The following is a 24,073-nucleotide window of genomic DNA, read 5'->3' as shown; positions in this document are numbered from 1 at the left end:
TACTATATATAAGTATATTCTTGCATATACTGTAGTATTTTATGACTGGTTGATAATTTATTTTTAATAATAAGGTAGTACGGAGAATGGGCCTCCAAATAGATACCCTTTGCTGGTGTTGCAAAAATTTGCCAAGTTCCATGACTTTGCTCTGTATTTTTCTTTCCTGGACCTTCTAGTCTATTTCCTAAGAACCTGCGGTGAGATGGTAGAAGGTTGAGCTGGTAGATACGGTTATTATTCTTTTGGCATATCCATGAGTTAGGGCTCCAGATGTTATTTTACCAGGTGGTTTCATAGAAGCAATTTGTGATAGTAATTAGTCATAACTAAACCTTAAAACTATCTTAAAAAACATGTCTGACTATTAATCTCTAGGAGGCCTATCTACACTCCCCAACTACGTGCAGCTACTTTAATCATTAAAATTAGATAAAATTTAAAATTAAGTTCGTCAGTCATACTGGCCACATTTTAAATGCTTAATAGTTACATGGAGTGTATTGGACAGCCCAGTCAGAGAACGTTTTCATCATCACAAAATGTTCTATTGGACAGCATTGGACTGTATGGACCTGGAAATTCGCTCCACTGATACTATAGGGAATTGTTTGATTTAGAACTATCTCTGTTTTGGCATCCTTCACAAAGTGGTAACGTAATCTAAAGAATAGAATGTCTATGCAAACCTCTTTGTATTTCAGTTTTTTTTTTTTCTGTACATCTCGACATTAAATTTTTCCAGCTCTGTTATTCTGTGGTTCTGTCACTCATTGCCTTCACACTGCTATCTAAGTGAGGTTTACACTAGAAATTAGCATTCCTCCTGCTACTTGTATATAAAGTTGTCCTCCCATTTTATAACCCCTTCATTGAGATATAATTTATATACCATAAAATTGACCCATTGATTGTTTTTATGGTGACTTTTATGGATTTAAAAAGTTGTACTACCATCACACTATCTAAATTCATAACATTTTCATCACCCCAAGAAGATACTTTGTAGAGTCACTCCCCTTTGCCTGTCCTCCCGTTCCCCCCACCCGCAACCACTGGTCTACTTTGTTTCTGTGGATTTTCCCATTGTGGATATTTCATACAAGTAGAATAGTGTCTAAGTTTTTATGTGAACCTGTGGTTCCCTTAAGTGTATATACCTAAGAGTAGAATTGCTAGATCAGATGGTAATTCTGTGTTTAGTATTTTAAGGAACTGCTTGTTTTCCATTATGACTACCATTTTCTGTTCCCACCAGCAATGTATGAGAGTGCCAGTGTCAGCACATCTTCACACTTGTTACTGTTTGTCTTATTTTTATTGCCATCCTAGTGGATATGAAGTGGTATCTCATTGTGATTTGGATTTGCATTTTCCTCATAACTAATACTGAGTATCTTTTCATGTGATTATTAGCCATTTGTATATCTTCTTTCAAGAAGTGTGTGTTCAAGGCCTTTACCCATTTTAAGTTGGGTTTTCCTTTCTTATTGTTGAGTTGTAAGAATTCCTTATATACCTGGTATACATGTGTATAAGGTGTACAAGTCTTTTATCACATAGAGGATTTGCAAGTATTTTCCCCCATTCTATAGATTGCCTTCACTTTCTCTGGTGTCCTTTGAAGCATAAAAGTTTGCATTTTTACATCCCGTGTATTTATTTTTTTTCTTTAGTTGTGTTTCTGATGTCACTATTAAAATTAGCACCTAACCCATGGCCACAAAGATTTCCTCCTATGTTTTCATCTAAGTGTTACATAGATTAAGCTTTTACACTTCGGTCTGTGATCCATTTTGAGTAATTTTTTTGTGTAGGCTCTGATGTAGAGAGTCCAGCTTCATTCTTATGCATGTGGCTGTCCAGTTGTCCCAGTGCCATTTGTTATAAAGACTTGTACTTGTTGAGTTGTCTTGGCAGCCTTGTCAAAAATCAGTTGCCCACAAATGTAAGGGTTTATTTCTGAACTCTAAATTCTTCTCCATTGATCCGTACATCTATCCTTATGCCAGCAGCATGCAGTATTGATTAACTGTAGCTTTGTAGTAAGTTTTGAAATTGTTAAGAGAACTCCAGTTTTGTTCTTTTTTCAACACTGCGTTGGTTATTCGTGGTCCCTTGCATTTACATGTGAATTTTAGATACAGCTTGTCAATTTCTGTTTGAAAGAAAAATGCAATTGGGATTTTGATAGGGATTACCCTGAATCTATTGATCAGTTTGAGGAGTATTTCCGCCTTAACAGTATTGTTTGGATCCATGAACATGAGATGATTTTTCCATTTATTTAGGTCATCTTTAATTTTTTCATTAGTGTTTTGTGGTTTTCAGCGTACATGTCTTGTGCTCCTTTTGTTAAATTTATTCCTGTTTATGATTTAAGTAGGTACAATGTAGTTGTGATTGGAATCTATTCCAAATGGAATTTTCTCCTCCATTTCATTTTCACATCGTACAATGAGTGTGTGTAGAAATACTCTACACTTTTGTACATTGACCTTGTATCCTGCAGCCTCAGCTCTGCTTATTAGCGCTTAGAGGTTTTCTTATGTGCAGGGGGTTCCCTACCCCCTTTCTAACTCCACCTTTCTTATAGGTGATTCTAGAGAACTTATGATGTATTGTGACTTAAGAGGAAAACTTTTTTTCTTGCCCTAGGAATCGTAGCTGTAGGGTACATCAATGAAGCTATTGATGAAGGGAATGCTTTGAAAACTTTAGATACTCTGCTCTTACCTACTGCTAAGATCAAAGATGTGGATCCAGACTGCGCCCAGCACTACCAGGATGTTTTATACCATGCTAAAATGCAGAAACTCATGGTGAGTCTTAGTAGGTTTGTTGCTTTTAAATTTACAGACAGGGTGGGGGGAGAAGGGCTGAGAGGGAGGATTTTCTTGATTTATTTTGCCTACGGCTTATGAGATACTCTTCCCACAATTGCCTATGGACCAAAATGGAAATAATAGGGCTAGTTTTATCCTGGTGTCAAACATGAGCAGGAAGCTGGCTCCAGAGCGAATCACTGCTTTTACTTTAACTAAAACCTCACTGATGGGTGGGTTCTTGTTCAGATTCCAATTCATTGGATATTTACTGAGCACATACCGTATACATAGTGTACTGTATAGTGTGTGGTAGAGGGAAAAAGGGTAGAAGGAACACATGACATTTGAAGATCTCTGTCCTCCTTAAGATGCTTAGAAACGGAGGTAGTGGGCATTCTTATATAGAAGAGTTAAATAACAGTAGAGATGAGTATGTGACACAGTGTGAAAACAAGGCATGCACCGAGTACTTCAGAGACCATGGATTTTTGTGGGCTAGAATCCTAAGAGGAGTGGTCATGGAGAGAGAACAGGAGCTGCCCCTGGAAGGGAAGGAGGAGCTGGTTAGGTGGGTGGAAAGCAGGACGGTGCAGGCTGGGAGTACAGTGCTGGGCAGGTGTGAGCCTGGTTTGTTCTCAGCACAGGAAGAGACTGACCTGGCCACAGTCCCTTTGAAGAGCACAGGGTTTTTTCCATGCTGCAGAGCTTAGACTGGTGTTAGGAGGTGTTCCACAGATACTGGCCAGTGTTGGAAGGGTGCTGAGTGGTGAAGCTTATGATCTGTTCCTTGAGAGTGAGAGAGAGATGCTCCCTGGAACCGACCCCACTCATAGATGCCATGTCTCCAGCTGCAAGGCAAAACCTTAAGGAGTGGAGGTCTTCTCTGTATAGGTGTTTACAACCCAGAAACTGCCTCATCTGAAACAGGAACAACATCTTTGATTAGAACAAACATTTATTGAGCACCTGTTGTTTGCCAGGCATGATACTGCGTATTTGTATGCATATTATCTCATATAATCCTCATAATAATCCATAACAGCCATGTGGGTTAAATGTCCTTATCATCACTTACAGATAATGAAACTTAGGCTAAGTAATGTATCCAAAACTATCCAAAAAGTAATTCCTTCTGCAACTGTGCCCTGGTCCATTGGATTCAGAAACCTGTATTATAAAGGCAGAGGGAAGGGGATGTTTATTGTTGCACTGTAATAACAAAAGACCCCAAACAATATAAATATCCTTCAAGAGAGGCCCAGTTAAGTAAGTTGCAGTATATCCATATAGTGAAATACTCTGTGGTCGTCAAAAAAAATTGAGTGAATCTATATTGGATAATCTTCAGTATGTATATTGTTAAGTAAAAAAAAAAAAAATGTTTCCACATGCCTGAAAATGGGATACACACTCATAATAAACATACTCTTGCATGTGCATAAATTATTTCCAGAAGGAAACACCTGGAAGGTGAACTAGAAGTCTGGTGTAGATGGGAGACTTCTTTGTTTTCTGTTTTTGTGCTGTTGGGATTTTACTTTCTTAGAGAGTACATGTATTACATGATGAATGTTTCTAAACTTAAAAAAAAAAAAAGTAAACAACTCACAAAGGGCCAAGATTTCCCTGGTAACTTAGTTTGTGGAATAGGACCTACTGCCCCGGCTGAGGTGTTCCCCTTCAAGGCAGCTCATTTTGATGCAAGGTATTAGAAATTATTTTGGCATAATGTAGTCTCCAGCAGCATAGGGAAGTGTTGACTCTGGCAAAGAGAAGTGAGTGGTGAGGAAGGAAAAAATAAATTTTTAATATAAACTTTGTACCATGTATTACCTCTGCAAAAATATTTTTAATAAAAATTAAAGTGTATATCTTTTTATGTATGTGCATATTTATTTACATTTATATGTTGCATACATATGCACATATAATCATATGTACTACTGAACTGCCTCATTAAAGGTGAATAAAAACATCCCTCCAAGGCGGGGACTTTTGTACTGTTAACCTTCTGATGGGGATGGCAGCAGCCTTGCCCTACCCCCTGTGCTTTAGGGGTGCCCTCACATTATTTATCTTCATTTGACCCTCACAGCAGCTGTGTGGCTGGTTGCCCTTTCACCTGATGGGAAGGAACGGGACTGGTCAATAAATAGCGGGCCAGCGAATAGGAGAGTGAAACTGAAACCCAAGCCTTGTGCCCCCACACCCCCATGGAGGGGAGAATGGGTCTCCGCCTGCCATCCCCACTGATGGAGCCAAGACTGTGGCCCGAGGCACGCTTGTCAGCATTGGAAGATACAGTTACTCGCTTTGGAGACAGACAGGCACCATTCCAATATTGGCTTTGTCAGAGTAACCAGAGATTTTAGTCAAGTCCCTTGAATTCTCTATACTTCCATTTCCACACGTGTAAAATGGATAATAGTGCCTATCTTACAGGATCACGATGAGGGGTTAAGAGTAACATACAGATGTAATAAAGTGTATTTGTATGTTCACGTACTTATATTTCTATAGATTATATTAACATGTAATCATATATAATTATATTGTGAACATACACATGTGTTTGTTCAGCACTCTGCATGGAGCTTGACACCCCCAAAAATACTGAAATAATGTAGCTAATATTATTGTGGGTGCCAGCGGTTGCCCAGGTAAGGGCTGAGTGATGTCTGTGTCACAAAGTCCTTGCTAGACACACACAAATTGTTGCATCTACAAACCGCACGTGGGATCTTCTGGGTACAGGATAGAGATAGACCTAGGTTCCTCTCTGCCCACAGCCACATGCGGTTTGTCCTTGACTCCACAAATCTTTCATAGGCAGGCTATGCAAGTCCCTTCCAGAGCATTCCAATCTGATAGCTTTAGGTCAAGATGGAGTGCCGTGGGACCTCACCAGGGCACTTAGAAGCCTTTGCTGGGTGTCTCCACTTTGCCATCTGTCTGTCAGGCTTGCTTCCTAAGTGTAAGAGCAGCAGCTTTAGTAATGGAAATAGAGCATTAAATATGAGCCTAAGGATCTGGGTTCTAGCTCAGGCTGGAATTAAACTGCTTCGGCCTATAAAATGAGGAGCCTGAATTGTATTGGCAAGAGCTAACAGATTTAAAACATTACAGTTCCAAGCAATGAATATGATTTGGTTTAATTGCTATTTTTAAACACCATTTTCCTTTTCTGCCCATTAATTTTGAAACTTTTTTTTTCTCTGCCTGTTTTTTCCCTGGGGAAAAAAAAACTGATTCTTTGCTTATTTGATGAGGTCTATGTGTGTGTGTATGTGTGTCTGTGTGGGGTTTTTTTTGTTTTGTTTTTTTGTTTTTGAGAGAGAGAGTGGGGGAGAGAGAATATTAAGAAGGCTCCACGCCCAGCGGGGGTTGATCTCATAACCCTGAGATCATGACCTGGCCAAAATCAAAAGTCATACACTTAACTGACTGAGTTACCGAGGTGCCCCATCTGTGTGTGTTTTTTAACATTTGTGGTTTGGATGCTTGGAAGTTGCAGTTGTGTTTTGATGGAGATAATTCTGTGCCTTGCCTTCCCAAGATCTGGCCTTGAAAATAATAGAAATTGTCAGTATAAAGTAAAGCTTGTGCGAAAACATACAGCTGTTAAAGATCACATTGGAGGGGCTCTGGGTGGCTCAGTCAGTTGAGAGTCTGACTCTTGATTTTGGCTCAGGTCATGATCCCAGGATCATGGGATTGAGCCCTGCATTGGGCTCCATGCTGAGCATGGAAACTGCTTAAGATTCTATCTCTCCCCCCCCCCCCCGCCTTCATGTGTTCTCCCTCTCTCTCTAAAATAAAAAGAATTTTTAAAAACGATGACAGTGGATAACATCTGCATGGAACGGATGGCCAGTTTTATCAAAGGTTGAGGACAGGGATTTAAGCTGGTGAGAATTCTTGCTCCTCATTAATAGTATTTCAAGTGTAACCTTGTGTAGAAACCAAATGCCTTTTGTCTCAGGAGAAAGGCTGGGTAATGCGCATGTTGGCACATACTTAGTAGAAAACACACTTTGTTCACCAGAGGCAGTGCATTGTGAGCTGTTTTAAAATTGAAGGCTTTCCTTGAGACTTTGTGAATTAGATGCCCAAAAACGTTCTGTTTTGCTATGTATATATTTACTGCACAAGAGTTGTGTGCTTTTAACAAGTGAATATTACTACATTTTTCTTTTACGTGAAACTGTATTACACATGATGGCTTTATTTGCAGAAACCAATTCCTTTCATTGAAGTTTCTGTCATCTTAAAACTTATTTTAGGTTTCTTTTTATGTTTTTTTTTTTCTTTTTTCTTCAAGTAATCTCTGTACCCAATGTGGGGCTGAGAGAAAGGGAGACCCAGAATCTGAAGCAGGCTCCAGGCTCTGAACTGTCAGCACAGAGCCCAACACAGGGCTGGAACTCCTGGACCGTGAGGTCATTACCTGAGCCAAAGTCTGCTTAACCGACTAAGACCCCCAGACACCCCACCCTTTTTTTTTTAATTTTTTAATGTTTTGTTATTTTGAACTTTTAAATGATTTTATGAGTATGTTCTAACTTACCTTTTTTTTTTTTTTTTACATGCCCAACCAAAAAAATAATGTCCCTTGTCATACAAGGTAACTTGCCTTCTCAGTAACAATTGAATGGGCTTTCATACTGTTTTGCTGCTTTGAGATTTTATTCATTCACTCAGCAACATGTTATACAGAGCATGGATCTGGGCCCCACAAACCCTGAGAAGGCTTGGGTCTACATGAAACTAAAGAAGGGGGAGGAGTAGCCCCTTCTTTACTATACAGGGTGTTTAATAAGTATTTATGAAATTAATATTTGTATATAAATGTCAAAAATACAAGAAAGGGAGATGAGAAAAATGAACTTCTACCTTGAGAATCAGAAGAATGGTCCATTGAAGACTTTAAGAGATGGAAAGAATTAAGGCAAACATGTTTAAAAACAGCTTTACAGTTAGAGAAGCAAGAGCAAAAAGGAGAAGTCAAGATTGTAGCAAATCAAGAAGCTTGGCTGGTGCCTACTTTGCAGGCAAGGTATATTGGGAAGTAAAGTTGGAAAATTATCTCTGAACGTCAGGCTAAAGATTTATAGCTTATTCCAAAACAGTGAACAATCATTGGCAGTGTGTGAGCTGGGATTTTTGAGTGATGTGTTCAATATGATCTCAGGAAGATTAATCTGGCAATGGCCAGTGAAATAGAATAGGCTGGCAGTGAAAAGAATGGTTAGAAGGCAAATGTGGGATTAAGGTAATGGCCCCTAGTGATAAAAATCACTTCGAGTGAGCTGATGAGGCACCACCTGTGTGGGAGTTGGAGAAGGAAGACGAATCAAAAATGACGCCAAACACTGAAAACTGAGATCTTAGCTTCTCCCTGTGCTTCGCCCTTGTCCCACCTCCTCCTCCAGGACCTGTAGGGTTGAAACCTACTGGAAGTAGGGAAGATGGAGAATTGAAGGTCTTGAAGTACCATCAGGCAAGTGTGTCAGTTGCCCTAAAGATGATGATATCTTTTCTTCTGCTCTGACACTCTTAAAATCCTGAAAAAGTATTAAAATAAAAAAGTGCTTTTGTAGTGTTTTATTTTGAGGCAGTATTTCTTAGGAGCTCAAGAATGGAGTTAGAGGGTAGAACCCTTTGCACTCGGCATATATCGTCCCAAGAAGGTGTGTTTTCACAGATGGCGTTCCTTGTTCTCTAAGGTGATTTCACCATTGTAAGGTAAACAGTGGAGTGATCTATGATTTTTGACATAAGAAAATAAAGGAGTGGATCTAGGCAACTATTCAGGCTCCCAAGGCACAAAGCTATGAGATAGACAAAATATAAGCCATCAGTATTGTTGTAGTAGTAGTTAGCGTGGTGAATAATGAGTATAATATTGCTTGGAGCAAAGCAAATGGTGAAAATCAAAAGAATGAGGAGACTCGCTTTAACATACCACAGCCACCTGTGATCATATGCATTAAGCGTCCGAATGATGGCTGTGTAGCAGTAGATAATGACCACAAAGGGAATTAAGAATCCAAAGAATGCCAAGGATATGAAGTAGTAGAGTTGGAAGGGTGATGAGGACTCGCATGTGTTGTGGACATCATGGCAAATGGTGATGTCCTGCTGGACAAGGTAATATTCCTGCTTCAGGATGAAGAATGGCAGCATGTATAAGAAAACCGTTGCCCACACCAGTCCACATGTCAGCAAGGTGTAGGTACGCTTGGGCAGACCTCGGTATGTGAAAGGATGGACAATGGCTAGGTAGCGGCTGATACTAATGCAGGCGAGGAGCAGAATGGAGCAGTACATGTTGCCATAGAAGATGACTGTGGTGGCCCGGCACATCACCTCTCCAAATACCCAGTTGTTCCCATTGAGGTGGTAAGCTATCTTAAAGGGCAGTGTGATGCAAAAAAGAAAGTCTGCCATGGCCAGGTTGGTGTAGAAGATGTTCATACAGATGGATCTGGTCCTGAAGAGGAGCATCCACAGGGTCACCGCATTGGCTGGCACACCTACTACAAACACCAGGATATAGATGGCTGGGATCAGTTTGGTACTTAAGGAGCTGCTCAGGTACCCCATGGTAGCATTATTCACGTGGAGATTTGAAACCCTTTCTTCTGGGCAGTTAATTTTTACAGTTGTGGTAGTTCCTGTCCAGCCTTCTATGGCAGAAAGGGGGAATTCTTCAAAAGAATTTGGGGGAACCCCACGGAAGGTCTTAATAGGTAAGGTTGGTTTTGCCAAGTTGTGGACGTCATTTGCCATGCCTGCAACTGAGAAGAAGTATTAATATGAATTATTGCTGAGCCCATGCCTGTGATTCAGGACACAATGAAACTAAAAGTTTTATCTACATAGTTTCTGTAGTTGTAGAATTTAGAATCATTTTTATTTTTACAAATCCCTATAAATCTGGTAATTAGCAGGAATGCATTTAGTATATATTGTATGCCCCAGCACTGTGCTAGCCCATGCAGGAGCAAAAGCTAGATGGCAACTCCTTGCAGGCAGGAAGTTTATAATACCGTTGGAGAAAGCAATAATAGCACATCAAACCATTATAGACCAATATCATATTGGCTGTAAATTGTATAGACATTCAGACAGTGGTTAACAGATTTAAATGTTTGAGCAGAATGTCAAGGAAGAGGTAAAGATGAGCAAGGTTCATAGATGAAATTTCATAGATGAATAAGATATATGGGCTGGCATGGGATCTGGCAATGTCAGATAAGTTAATTCAACAAATGTTTATTGCATGCTTATATGCCAGTGGTACAGTGTTACACTCTGTCCCTGTCTTCAAACTGTCAGACCAGTGGAAAAGGTGCACAAAAACTCATTGTCTTACGCTAATAAGGTGTGTGAAAGAAGATGACAGGGTAGGTTACAGATGAAAGGGTAGGATACAGCCAAATCTCTGAAAGACCTTTAACTAGAAGAAAACTCGAAAGAAATCATGTTTCTGTTCTCAGATGCTGGGCTTAGGCACATACAAAATTGTGAACAGAGGCATGGCCATTATAGTAGACAGCATGATGGCCCCACAAGATTCCACCTGCTAATGCCTGGACCCTTTGAGTATGTTATTTTATGTGCAAAAGGGACTTTGCAGATGTGATTCAGGATCTTCAGATGGCATGAGTATTCTGGATTGGCTGGGTGCGTCAGATGTAATCATAAGACTCCTTATAAGAGGGAGGCAAGGGAGTCAATATCAGATATTTTAAAATGCTGGGCTTTGCTGGCATTGAGGATGAAAAGAGCCATAAACCAAGGAATGCAAGCAGCTTCTAGAAGCTAAAAAAAAAAAAAAAAAAAGACAAGAAAATAACTTATGCCCCAGAGCCTCCAGAATGAACACAGCCCTGCTGACATCTTGACTTCAGGACTCGTGACCTCCGGAAGTATCATCTGTATTGTTTTAAGCCACTACAATTGTGGTAATTTGTTGCAGCACCAATAGCATACTAATATAACTGTGATCTGGTTTATATTTAAGATGACTTGGGTGACAGTGTAGAGACTGAAAAGGGAAGAAATTAGGGGCAAGGGGGACTGATCTGGAGCCTGCTGTAGTCATTGAGACTCAAGATGGAAAGTAACGAACTAGAGCAATGGCAGCAGAAAGGCGAAGTGAACCGTGGAAACTGATGGCAGCTTAGAGGGACTTGGCATCCAGTTGGCTTTGGTGGCAATGAGGGAGAGGCAGGAGGCAAAAATGACTAGGAGGCATCTACTCTAGATGATTTGGGGGAAGAAGATGGGACAAATGACAAGCATAGAGGAGACAAAGGAAGAAAAATGAAAAGAGGGGAATAGAGAATATAGTCCATAATGTAATAACATTGGTAACAAGTGGTAATTACACTTACGAGATAATGTATAGAATTGTCCAATCGCTATGTTGTGCACTTGAAGCCAATGTAACATTGTATGGCAACTCTATTTCCGTTTAAAAAACTAAGGAAAAATTCAGAAATGGAACAAAAAGGAATAGAGATGCAACAATTACATACTATAAATTATACTATATGTTGGGCATTCGTTGGCATGCTAATTTTTTTTTTTTTAATTTTTTTTTTTTCAACGTTTATTTATTTTTTGGGACAGAGAGAGATGGAGCATGAACGGGGGAGGGGCAGAGAGAGAGGGAGACACAGAATCGGAAACAGGCTCCAGGCTCCGAGCCATCAGCCCAGAGCCTGACGCGGGGCTCGAACTCCCGGACCGCGAGATCGTGACCTGGCTGAAGTCGGACGCTCAACCGACTGCGCCACCCAGGCGCCCCGGCATGCTAATTTTAATCCTCCTAATTCATGCAAGAGCAATTTCAAAAACACAGTAGACCTTACTACTCAAACCTGTTTCTCATTATATAATTTTTCCGTAAATCTTTGACACGTACATAAAGTGGATTCTCTCACATTTCTAAGATGGACTTTAATGCCTAATATAAACCTCATACTTACCAATTTAAAATGCCATTGTTCTGCCGGTTACATCTTTTCACATGACTTCTGAATTCCTACGTGTTGAGCACTTGGGGTTAGTGTTTAGTAACCTGGTTCTCATTCAAAGCCAGTTTCTCTTCCTGCTTTAATCTCTGGCAGTTCGCCCCCAGGTGAAATTGAAGCCTTCCTCATAACCTTGAGATTGCACAAACTGAATTCAGTGTATAAAACAGAGTATTGCCTGAACAAGTAGGGACAGGGAGGTGGTGTTAAGGTGTCGTTTAAAGGAAGATAGATTAACGAAAAGGAAAGAAATATCTGGGAAGTGTTCTTCTCTGCCTGTGTTTAGATGTGAACTTTGAGGATCGGTTGGGTGACCCTTGGATTCAGCCACACAAATCCTTCTCTTCATTCTCGCATTTTGAAAAATGCTTAAATTTGATGTCACCCAAAGAGAAATGCCTTGAGAATTAGGCCCAAAGCTGGAAAATGGTGGCTGAAGAACATGCTGTGCAAGTTATTTCCTTTCAAGATCTGATAAGAGAGTTGTTGAAATGAAGTGTTTGTCACTTTTCAGAAAATTCCTGTGATTGAGCAAGACTTGGTGCCTAAAAACATGGTAAACAGTGGCTGTGAAAAAGCCTCGATTCCTTTTTCCATGAGAATTCCAGATCTGGCTTGACTTGAGTAAGTCTTTTAGTGCCTAGAGTCTGGTGTGCTTTCAAATAGTACTCATTGTTAAATTTGACATATTTTTCAATTTGTTTGGATTCTTAATACAGGCTTCCGTTTGGCATAATGTTTCTAAAATGTTTTTACTCTGGGCAAAGGCCTTGGAAAGGGACTGGTCCAAGGGGACCAGACTTCAGCCTCTAGACGATAGGGTTTTTTTACTCATTTCTCCCCCACCCCATGGAAGAAAGCAAATGCCTTGCTTCTTACTTTGTCGCCTTTAAATGCCCCCTGTTCACTTGCACCAAACTCCACCAGCATCTTGAAGGAGCCCCCTTCTGCTGCATTTGGGTTCACCCCTACCCAGAACGCTCACTCCTCGTGAATCCCACACCCACTGCTGCTCTGAATGCTTAGCACTCTCCCACAACCACCTTGGCGATTTCAACTGCCTGTTGAAGCAACATTCCTCTATAGAGGTTTAGTTTTGTTAAATTTTTATTTTTTCTGCCTCATCGTTGTCCCTCACCCCAGCTTTCCTGCTCCAAACAATGTTGGCTAGAGAGAGACCTAACAGCAGAAGAGTTGTGGATACAGATAGCGCAAATTGGTTTATTTTGGAGTAAGCAGGAGGTGACAGGCTAACATTGGGTTGAGTGAAATAAACACATTAAGAGTTGAATAATAGTATTTGGGAGATCTCATTTCTAAAAACTAAAAAATCATGTGAATGTAAGGAGAACTCCATGGTAAAGTCATTAAGAAACAGTAACCTGTTAGCATTACTTACTGGAGGACCACTCATTCTTTCTAGTACTGTTCTTGTTTTTCCTACTTGTGGCCCAAGACAAGGTATAAACATAAGAATTTTGAAAATCTCTTGAAAAAGTGCTGTCTTGCTGAATCAGAGGAAATTCTTAGAAGATCAGAATCTTGTCACAATGAAGTTTGATCCGTGACTTCATTGTAGGAGTTAAAATCTTGACTATGCCACAGGTTTTTAAATCTAAGCAAAGAACACTGGTCTTCGACACGGTCTGAACAGAGCAAACAAACGATAGCTATTCCCTTCCAAGATGCTGCCTTTTCATAACCTCAAACTCTGCCTTTCAGGTTGCAGATTGTGTAATGTGCGAAGAAAATTAGATTCCGTTTGCCCTTGTAACACAAACCACCAGCCCCCGACCTACCCCCGTATGAAAAGAGCTTACCGCTTTGACAAAAAGTGGGCGACAGAAGCATGACTCCAGCAGCTACAAAGATGAGGGCTTTCATCTTGGTGACCTGAGTCCTGTTTCTCAAATGTTGTTAAACGTGTAAAATTAGGGAGCACAGCTTCCCCTCGGTTTCGTGTGTGAACAGCAAATGGAACCCTTGTTCTCGCTGTAGAGCGTGCTGTCTGTCGCATGCTCCGCAGACTGGGAAGCTTGCCCAGGTTCTCTGGAGGGGAAGGGTGTGACAGCGCTCATGTTGCAGGCTGCGTGACTCAGGCTGAGTCTCTGAACACATTACTTTATTCCTGGAGCAAATCATTTAACTCTTACCCACCCCTAACAGTTCCTTCTGCGTAGATGCTCTAATTCCCACCCCGTATACTTTGATATGTTGAAAAAATGCAGGTAGTATACAGTGAGTGCTTATAGAAGTAAGCTGAACATAGAGGCCAAGCAGCAGTTAGTTTTGACTGTCCTATATCTCGTTTTTATCCATTTAAAAAACACAGTGCCAGAGTGTGATGTCTACTGAATAACTGAGCTGTCAGAAATTAGCCTTAATCCTCTCTGTTATTCAAACCTTAATTCTTAAACCCATTACATAATTATAAATGAAATGAGTCACAGAAAACAAACTTTTTTTAGGAAACTAAATTAAGACCTTGGTTACTTTGAAAATTCTCCATCAGTGTCACATTGTTCTGAATTTGCCATCACTGTTTGGCCATACTTGGTTTTAGGGTGTTTTTTTTGTTTTGCCATAACTCAACATATTCTGAGCTGTTCATTAACTACAGAGTCAGGTAACAGTGGGGTGTGGAGGGGTGTTAAATAATAAACTAAAATGGTGATACAACATTAAAATGCAGAGGACTCTGTTTATTCCATGGTTATTGGTGAGCAGGTCTACAATAAACATTTTTTTAAAAATGTGAAATGGGGGCGCCTGGGTGGCGCAGTCGGTGAAGCGTCCAACTTCAGCCAGGTCACGATCTCGCGGTCCGGGAGTTCGAGCCCCGCGTCAGGCTCTGGGCTGATGGCCCAGAGCCTGGAGCCTGTTTCCGATTCTGTGTCTCCCTCTCTCTCTGCCCCTCCCCCGTTCATGCTCTGTCTCTCTCTGTCCCAAAAATAAATAAACGTTGAAAAAAAAATTTTTTTTTAAAAATGTGAAATGTCCATAACATAAAATTTACCATCTTAATCATTAAGTAGTGTCCAACTCAGTAGTGTTTAGGACAGCCACACCGTTGTGCAATGTATAAGCTTTTATGGATAGTTATATCCCGGAGGATATGGTTTAATATGTAGTATAAATGAAACTGCATTGTGACAGATTTTTCTGTACTTAACACAACTTAAGGTTAAACCCTAAGCCAAACAGTCCCAACAGCATGTTGCATATAAAATGCAGCAAGAATCAGAAAATGCAGATTTGGTGTGAGACTTACAGGCTGAGGGCTAAGCCAGGAAGGAATTGATCTGTGTAAACTTTTCACATCATGATTAAATTTCATCACACCAAGAGTTTTACAATCAAAAATTAATAGTACTTCAGCTACATAATATATGTTAACAGAAGCTGAAATTGAAAGCTATTTTATTGCAGAAATAGCCAAAATGCCATAAAATATTGAAAAGGGTACTTTTTGTTGAATTGAAATATTCTAGGACTCATCTGAATTCAGGAACTTATCACTTGATTTGCAGATGGCCTGCTTTCTCTTTACTTGATCCATTTGTCACTCAGATGTTGAACCTGGCTATGTAGCTTGAGGTAGAGCCCTGACCATCCTATAAATAAATTTCCAGTCTTGTAGCAAGCAATTTAAAAGGAGATCTTAAACCGCTAGGGCTTGGTTTTTACTCTTGGTTTTACATTTAACTCTAGCATCCTTCGGTGTAATGAGTCATGATTTAAACTGTTGACTTAAATCCATTTGGTTTGTAAACTTTTTCTTTGCCTTATGAAACAAATACTTTAAGCTTTTAAGTAGGATTTAACTTCCTTTTCATCTGGGTCAAAGTTTGTATGGTGCATCTTCTACAATGATAAGTTACGAAAGAATTTGGTAAATACTCTTCAAAAAAACTGAAAGAGACATAAATGAACTTGTATGGAACTTAGTCTTTAGGCTAGTCCTGGGAGGAGTGTTTGGGTTCTCTTTGGCCTTGGGAACAAATAGTTCCTACTCCCCTGTCTCTTCATTCTTCCTGTAGTCTTCAACTTCCTATCATGCTTCTTGTTTGATTCCTTCACATCCATTCTTTCAAGAAATGGAGATCTTGCTACAAGTAACCATACCCATGTGGCAGATCTGCCTAGAGATGATTGTGGAAGCAGGAGCCAAGCCTTCCATGATGGTCTCCATTAGCCCAGATATTACAGGATGAAGTGATAGATTCTTTGTCTTACTTTCAGAGTGCTTTCTGCATACATTATCTCAAGTTAGTCTAAGAGGGAAATAGCTTTGAAGCCTTGCAGAGGAGCAGGTGGATGTCATTTCTCCTTCCTGCAAACTATCCATCCATCATGAGTCCTGAATGATGGAGCAAGTTCTCCATGGTTCTGATGAGCTACTTGCTGTTCATCACAGGCTTGCCTTAGGATTTAGTACGTGACACTTATTACTACACATGGGCAAGTGTCCCCATTGTTGAAAATTGAATGCCTCAGGGTGCCTGGGCTCAGGTCATGATCTCAAGATTTGTGGGATTGAGCCCTGCGTCAGGCTCTGTGCTGACAGTGCGGAACCTGCTTGGGATCACCCCTCTCCCTCCGTCTCTCTGCCTCTGTTCATGCCCCTGCATGTGCTTTCTCTCTCTCAAAATAAATAAACTTAAAATAAATTGAATGTCTCATCTTCCCTGAAAAATATTTAATTTCTCCTGATAACACTTACTTGTAATCTTTGGCAAGTTTATGTAATCTTGGGCAGTTGGTTTCTGGAAGTCCCATTTAATTACTATATAGTAGCACCATATTTGTAATATGGTAGTCAGAATCAACCCAGAAGTAAAAAAAAAAATGGGGTCACCTGGGTGGCTCAGTCGGTGGAGCATCCAACTTTTAATTTCAATTCAGGTCATGATCCTGAGGACATGGAATCTAGCCCCATGTCACTCTCCATACTGAGTGTGGAGCCTGCTTAAGATTCTCTCTCCTGCTCTGCCCCTCTCCCTCACTCATGTGCATGCTCTGTCTCTCTTTAAAATACAACCAAAAATAAAATAAAATCACTTTAAAAGTAAAAAAAAAAAAAATGGTAGATAATTTAGTGCCTTTTTATTGCTGTTATCACTTCCATTCTGAAGCTGTCCTTAGCTCCAAGTATTTCTTCCCCCTGTAATTAACCCCTACTATAATCATTTCTTGACTATTTCTAGATCACGTGTCTACAGCCATTGTCGCTCTGATCACATTGTATTATAATTATTTTTTATGTAAATCTATCTTTTCTACTAAGTTGTTAGCTCCTTGAGGGCAGCCACCATGTTTTTGTATGGGTCTTTTGTTTTTGTCTCTGTGTCTGATAAATGCCAAGTATCATTGTCTTTCCTTCAAATTTAAAGTTTCCTGTGAGGGGCGCCTGGGTGGCGCAGTCGGTTGAGCGTCCGACTTCAGCCAGGTCACGATCTCGCGGTCCGGGAGTTCGAGCCCCGCGTCGGGCTCTGGGCTGATGGCTCAGAGCCTGGAGCCTGTTTCCAATTCTGTGTCTCCCTCTCTCGCTGCCCCTCCCCCGTTCATGCTCTGTCTCTCTCTGTCCCAAAAATAAATAAACGTTGAAAAAAAAAAAATAATAAAGTTTCCTGTGGTACTCTGGGCCACCTTGGGAACACAGTGATTAAGGGAGAGCATATTCAGAGGCAGCTTTTCTGGAGGAGGTGACATTTGAATTAAGCCCTGAACGGTAAGAAAGAATCCATAGCCACACAGCTGGAGGAGAACATTAGGGTCTGAAGGAGGCTGGTGTGCAGGTCTGAGACAGGGAGTAGAGGAGTGTGAAGGGCAGCCAGAGGAGTCAGCAGGCCTGCATCATTAGATCCCCACAGTCCCTGGGAAGGGGAGTTACATTTTCCCCTAACTGCAGAGGAAATCTGTGGAGGAGTTCCAGCACAGGGATCATCCGGTTCTTTATAAAGGACCACCGTGGGAGAGGGCAGTCTTGGAAGCAACACAAACCAATAGACGAATGCACCTAAGTGGGAGATGGGGGTTGGAATTGGGCGTTAATAGTCTATACAGTGTATGACAGTGCTTGGTAGTTGGTAAGAGTCTGTGGGAACTGTAATAAATGGGCTCCTGAAAAGCAGTTATAAATTCTGTTTCATCATCATTCCCTGTTCTTTTATTCTATGACCCTATTCCCAGGACTCTGAGATTGTTTCCAAAGTCCTTTGGCTGGATGAGATACAGCATGCGGTCGATGAGGCCAACATGGACAAGGACAAAGCAAAACAATGTAAGTCCTCACCTCCTTTTGCTGGCTCAATGAACCTTGCTGGTTATGCCACTGATTTTTTATTTTTATAACTATATAGCTTTAGTTTCTGAAAAGATTTGGACTCTTAGCAATTTTAGTTGTTGAGTATGTATACAAAAAGATCTATTGGTGGTGGCACTATTTTCAGTGATTAGGTGCCATCTCTAGCAAAATCTAAGGATTCTGGTACAAAATCCAGAAAGCAAAAAAAATGGTTACTGAACTCTCAAATTTCTAGTTTAATCAAGCCCTGTTTTACCTTTTTAAAAAATGTTTATTTTTTTAATTTACATCCAAGTCAGCATATAGTGCAACAATGATTTCAGGAGTAGATTCCTTAATGCCCCTAACCCATTTAGCCCATCCCCCCTCCCACAACCTCTCCAGTAACCCTCAGTTTGTTCTCCATATTTGTGAGTCTCTTCTGTTTTGTCCCCCTCCCTGTTTTTATATTATTTTTGTTTCCCTTCCCTTATGTTCATCTGTTTTGTCTCTTGAAGTCCTCCTATGAGTGAAGTCATATGATATTTGTCTTTCTGTGACTAATTTTGCTTAGCACAATACCCTCCAGTTCCATCCACGTAGTTGCAAATGGCAAGATTTCATTCTTTTTGAATGCCGAGAAATACTCTATTGTGTATATACACCACATCTTTATCCATTCATCTATCGATGGGTATTTGAAGCCCTTTTTTTATCTTGACCCTTTAGAAACTTGCCCAATCTGCTTAATAAATACCTATGCTCCGTTCTATGCCTTCCATTGTATTAGTCCAGATTTGCCAGAGAAACAGAACCAAATATATACTTTTCTCCGGAGAACTAAATATGTAGTCATATATCTGTGTGTGTGCGTGCATGTGTACAAGTGCATGTGCATGCAGATAAATAGTTGTTTCTCTGGAAAGTATGTAGTATCTGTATACACACACATACATAGAGAAAGAGACGGGGAGATTTACTCTAAGGAACTGTCTCATGTACTTGCAAAAAGGCTGGCAGTCCAAAATCTGTGGGCAGGCCACAGAGGCCAGGTGGCAGCACTTAACCACCAAAGGTGAGTGGGTGTGGTTACTGTCATGGAGAGCAGAGTCAAAGCAGTAATCAGAATGATCTGACAGACCTGTGGGATTGGCTCATTGACTGTGGTGTCCCTAAATATGATTTAAACAGTTTACTAAATTCATTCTTGATTTGTACAAGTGGAAGAAGAATTCTAGGTCAAATGCAGAAGTATAATTTGAGTAATGAGAGCAAAAATCATGGCCCCTAAGTCAATTCCCATACTTAAGCCATTTACAAACCAAGAACCCCTTAAGTGAAGAGGAGACCGGGTCCACTTGAGAACAGAGTGCTACAGTCAAAAGTTTATACTGTTCATCTTTATTCCCGGCTTCCCCTAAAGAGAGCTGCAATTTTTTACCATGGTGGCTGTGCTGAGGGGAAAGGATGCAATCAGACGTTCCAGGGGTTACAGCACACTGGCTCTGAAACTGACACTAATTGCAGGAAACCCCAAATGTCACTGTGGTCCACCAACCAGAGTAAGGGCTCATGGAGCTCAGGTGATCAGTGGAGTCTTAGCTCAGGTCTTTCTCCCAGCGAGTCCTCAAACCGACGTGCAATTATTCCCCCAGGTCTAGGGTGCATAATTGAGATAGACGTACTCGGCAACTAGCAGAATCCCCTCATTGGCTCAAACGATTTAATTTTAGTTTTATTCTAAGACTCATAGACGAATAGTAGGAAAATTCACATGGAAATCTAAAGTAGCTTCAAGATTGATATACTAACACTCTACATGGACAAATAATCTACCGAAAGTAAGACTTCTGAAAGTGCTGTTCCTTAACCTATTTGCGGCATAACTAGGACGTATCCTATTGTATCAGGTCATAGAATGCTGTCGAGACACCTTACTCTTCTTGCCCCCAAAGATTGGCTTTTCAACTTTGGAAGCATCTGTGGGGAACATCTGGTTTTTATTTCCTTAGCCCGGAAAATTCTGTGCATTTCTCCAACCTGAACTTATACCCTCAGGATCTTTGAAGTCTTTCCATTCTAGCACTCTAATCCTGAAGAAAAAATAAAATAAATTTGAGACGGGTTCGTAAGAGATTTAGATTTAAACGTAAAACTGAAGGAAGCCGTAGTTTGAAGAAACACTTTTAAAGAAATTAGATTGTAACATTGGCACTCAGCCTGAAAGGGTTACAGTTTTGCTCTTAGAAGTCAAACCAATTTAGAAATCATTTTATTCATGTTCTTCCTACATTTGGCCGGCAGATGAGAAGCTGTTCCTTGTTTTACATTGAGATTCATTGTTGTGTTGACTGTGTAAGAGGCTTTCTCAAATATGTGACTGTGTACTCCAGATGTACACACTTAAAATCCTGTCTTCTGCCTGTGTCCTGTGTCTCAGAAGAGTTGATATAGTTTCTTCTATGATACATAACACCAAAAAGATGTTCTGAAGTAAAACCATCTATATTCTAATAATGAGATGAGAATTTTCCAGTTTTTCAAAAAAAAGAGTTTAATCTTCCCTTTAAAAGCATCCATCCTTTGTATGATAAGACTCGAAACAGATTCTGGTTTCGTGTTGTAAGCATCTAACCCACTCCCAGATAATTTGGTACAAGAAAGTTCTGCCCTATAGGTTTTACCACAGGCAAGACTGAAAGGACACCATAACTCAAGTCTCCTTCATTTGGGTTTCTTGCTTTCTTAAAGTAGGTTTGTCTCTACTTTTGACTCCATAGAGCAAAATTCCCCAGCTTTCTTCCATTATTGTACCCTACGGAATCTTTTTTTTTTTTAATTTTTTTTAACGTTTATTTATTTTTGAGACAGAGAGAGACAGAGCATGAACGGGGGAGGGTCAGAGAGAGGGAGACACAGAATCGGAAACAGGCTCCAGGCTCTGAGCTGTCAGCACAGAGCCCGACGCGGGGCTCGAACTCATGGACCGCGAAATCATGACCTGAGCCGAAGTCGGCCGCTTAACCGACTGAGCCACCCAGGCGCCCCTAAGGAATCTTTTTAGATAGATTTTCCCTAATTATTTTTCACCATGGAATTTTAATACTACAGATATATTGAATCTGTTTATGTACCATATGTAGATCTTTGCTGATACATAAAAAGATTTCTCGCCCTCTCTCCCACAAGAGCCATTTTTTGCCCCACTGGAGGTTATTTCACCTCTTTTAAGAATGCATAGCTTAGAGGTTTCTAACTCAGTGGATTTATAGTTTGTAAAAACAGTACTTTCATTGGTTGGGCCAGAATATTCTTGGCTGGGAATGAAATGGATAGTAAAGAACTCACCATGTTAACTTTCTTTAGGTAACCAAGAGTTCACTGTAGTTTGATTTATAGGGAGAAGCAGAAATTTAAAATGGAATAAAATGCTTTCTAAGTCTAAATGGGTTCCAGAATTAAGTTTCTGGACTTGAGTACATATGTCCATCAGCCCTACCTGTTGCTTTCCTAGAATATTTGAAGTATACTAGCACCATACAAGAGACTATCAGGATTTTGTATATATTCTAAAATAAATAAATGTCTTCATAAGACAAGTTCTCAAATACTGATGGATGACCTATTTGAGGACTGCATATCTACTGCATTTACCACACTCTTATGGATTAGTACAGTGAGTGGAACCTAGTGCCTTCCCACTACACGAGAGTAGCCTGGAAATGCTGTAATTTTTAATAAACTGTGCTCCTGTGGGATCTTGTTCTTCCTACAACCTAAACCGGTAGGTGAGTTGGTGACAGTCATGGGTATTTGTGGTACTAACTCTGAAAAGGATATAAAGGTTTAATTCCAGTGCATTACTGGAAAAGGCTGAATTACATCTCACCTTTGCACACCACTAGAATAAGTAGCAGATAACCAGTAACAGAAACTTTGTTCTCATTATGCAGGGGTTACCCTGGTCATCGATGTCAATCAGTGTTTGGAGAAAGAAAAGCCATGTGATATTTTGTCTCATTTGAAGTCTTCTGTGTCTAATACAAATGACATAATCCCTGAATGTGCTGACAGGTATTATGATGCCCTCGCGAAGGCAAAAGAGCACAAATCTAAAAGTGGTAAGCTTTCTAGTCATTTAGCACTGACTAAATATCATTTTGAATATGATGCTGTCTTGCATCAATATGTATTGTATTGACTTTAAGACAATTGCTTTCGTATGAACGTTTCTGTAATATTTTTTTGTATTGGAAAAAATTTTTACATGTGTTTTTCTTTTTATGTTTTTTGGAAAAGTCTGATTAGCTTGGTGGCTATGCATGGGTGACATCATAAACTTGAGAAAAGACAGCATTTAAGGAGAATTTGCTTTATCTAGTGCTTGCTTGTTGATCCATTTCTCCAGGGATAGCAAACTGATTTTTTTTACTAATGTTTGTCTCTCTCATTTTTGAAACAAACGGTACATGATTGTGTAATATTTAATAGGAGTAAGTTTGAAAACGTGGAATAAAATGCAGCGACACTGGTCTCCAAGGGCCCAGATCAATAACCTTGGCAAATATTTATGCCTGTTCAATCCAATGGTAGACCATGATGTGTTAACTTTGTAAAGTATCATTGAGATCATGAGTCTAATAGTCATTTTTTAGATTTAGAAACTTACATTCATGGGATTTTGGTCAGAAGGAGACTCTGCCAAACCAGAAGAGGTTAATTTTTGAGAGTCAGTGCACCATTCCTTTAGTAAATTGATACCAAGCACTTCACATCCTATCAGAGATCAAGGTATGTCCTGATTCACAGGCTGGTGTTGATTTACACATCACAGGTCATGTACTTTGCATCTTCAGGAAACTGGCCTCAGAAGTGGAATTGGAGAAAAAAAGGTTTTCTTAGTTCAACTGGGGTCTTTCCCGTGGTACCCTATGCACTTGGTGGTTTGTCTGATGTATTTCCAACTCGGAGATTGCACCCTTGAATTCAGCAAGTTGCCCGTTAATGAAACATGCAGAAGGCTATTGGTCATTCTTTCTTACCTGGCATCTGATCTCTGTTCCCTTCACATATTTTCATCCGGAGTCACTGTAGTGTCCTCTGCCTCTTCCTTTATGGGGAAAGAGTTGCACAACAGTGTTAATGCCAGGGTTCGTTTCAGTTTCAAATCCATCCTGGCCTAAGCCTAATTTATCTTCTGCTTACTCCACTTGCCTCCACTTCCCGTGTGCCATGTTCTGGTGCATACTGTCTTATATCCCCAAATTGCCAATTCAGAAACCTAGGAGTTATCTTAGATTCATAATTATTACTTGTGATCATCCTGATTTGGCTGTACAAGGTACTTCTGGTAGGCCAGCATTTCGACACAGCTAACAGCTGTCTGCCCATTCGAAAAGAGATACACCTCTTTTCCTGGGCAGTGACAAACAGAGAACAGTTGAGGAGCATTTAAAACCAAATAACCGGGGCGCCTGGGTGGCTCAGTCGGTTAAGGGGCCGACTTCGGCTCAGGTCATGATCTCACGGTCCGTGAGTTCGAGCCCCGCGTTGGGCCCTGTGCTGACAGCTCAGAGCCTGGAGCCTGTTTCCGATTCTGTGTCTCCCTCTCTCTGACCCTCCCCTGTTCATGCTCTGTCTCTCTCTGTCTCAAAAATAAATAAACATTAAAAAAAATAATAATAATTAAAAAATAAAACCAAATAACCAACCACGTTAAAGGGCCTTAAAGTTACCCCTGCTTAGTTTTTTTAATCCATTTAAATATTCTGTACAGATTTTCACTTCGAACTTTGATTTCCTACTCGACAATTAGTCGAGTGCTCACTTGACAGAAGCTGGCTTAGATTGGTCTAGGTCAGAACATTTTTATTTTGGCTTTTGTTGTTGTTGGCTCTCTGGTCTGGGACCAGAAT

General features: G+C 40.3%; 2 protein-coding genes across 6 annotated transcripts in view; one reads left to right on the top strand and one right to left on the bottom strand.

Moving 5' to 3' along the window:
- Positions 1-24,073, top strand: part of IQGAP2 (IQ motif containing GTPase activating protein 2) — a 295,320-nt gene that overhangs the window by 203,567 nt on the left and 67,680 nt on the right. For all 3 annotated transcript variants that reach the window (XM_025923857.2, XM_086698507.1, XM_086698516.1), the window contains 3 exons: positions 2,659-2,822; positions 18,065-18,155; positions 22,112-22,279. In XM_025923857.2, coding sequence (XP_025779642.2) covers positions 2,659-2,822; positions 18,065-18,155; positions 22,112-22,279 — 423 coding nt within the window. The remainder of the gene's footprint in view (positions 1-2,658; positions 2,823-18,064; positions 18,156-22,111; positions 22,280-24,073) is intronic.
- On the bottom strand, positions 8,418-13,922 carry F2RL2 (coagulation factor II thrombin receptor like 2). 3 transcript variants are annotated; one of them, XM_086698533.1, is made up of 2 exons: positions 13,693-13,922; positions 8,418-9,622 (listed from the first exon to the last, which is right to left on the bottom strand). In XM_086698533.1, exons 1-2 carry the CDS (start codon positions 13,754-13,756, stop codon positions 8,550-8,552), a joined length of 1,137 nt encoding a protein of 378 aa, XP_086554659.1. In that variant the 5' UTR covers positions 13,757-13,922; the 3' UTR covers positions 8,418-8,549. The 3 variants fall into 3 exon arrangements, with proteins under 3 accessions (XP_086554659.1, XP_025780788.2, XP_086554669.1); XM_025925003.2 differs by having other exon boundaries at positions 8,418-9,628; positions 13,693-13,920; XM_086698543.1 differs by lacking the exon at positions 13,693-13,922 and adding an exon at positions 13,272-13,623 and having other exon boundaries at positions 8,418-9,628.

The sequence above is a fragment of the Puma concolor genome, chromosome A1 (assembly GCF_028749965.1).
Source record: "Puma concolor isolate L17-30 chromosome A1, mPumCon1.1.hap2, whole genome shotgun sequence".
Lineage (NCBI taxonomy): Eukaryota > Metazoa > Chordata > Mammalia > Carnivora > Felidae > Puma > Puma concolor.
The sequence above is the reverse complement of the archived record's forward strand: the minus strand, read 5'-3'. Positions and strand labels throughout refer to the sequence as shown.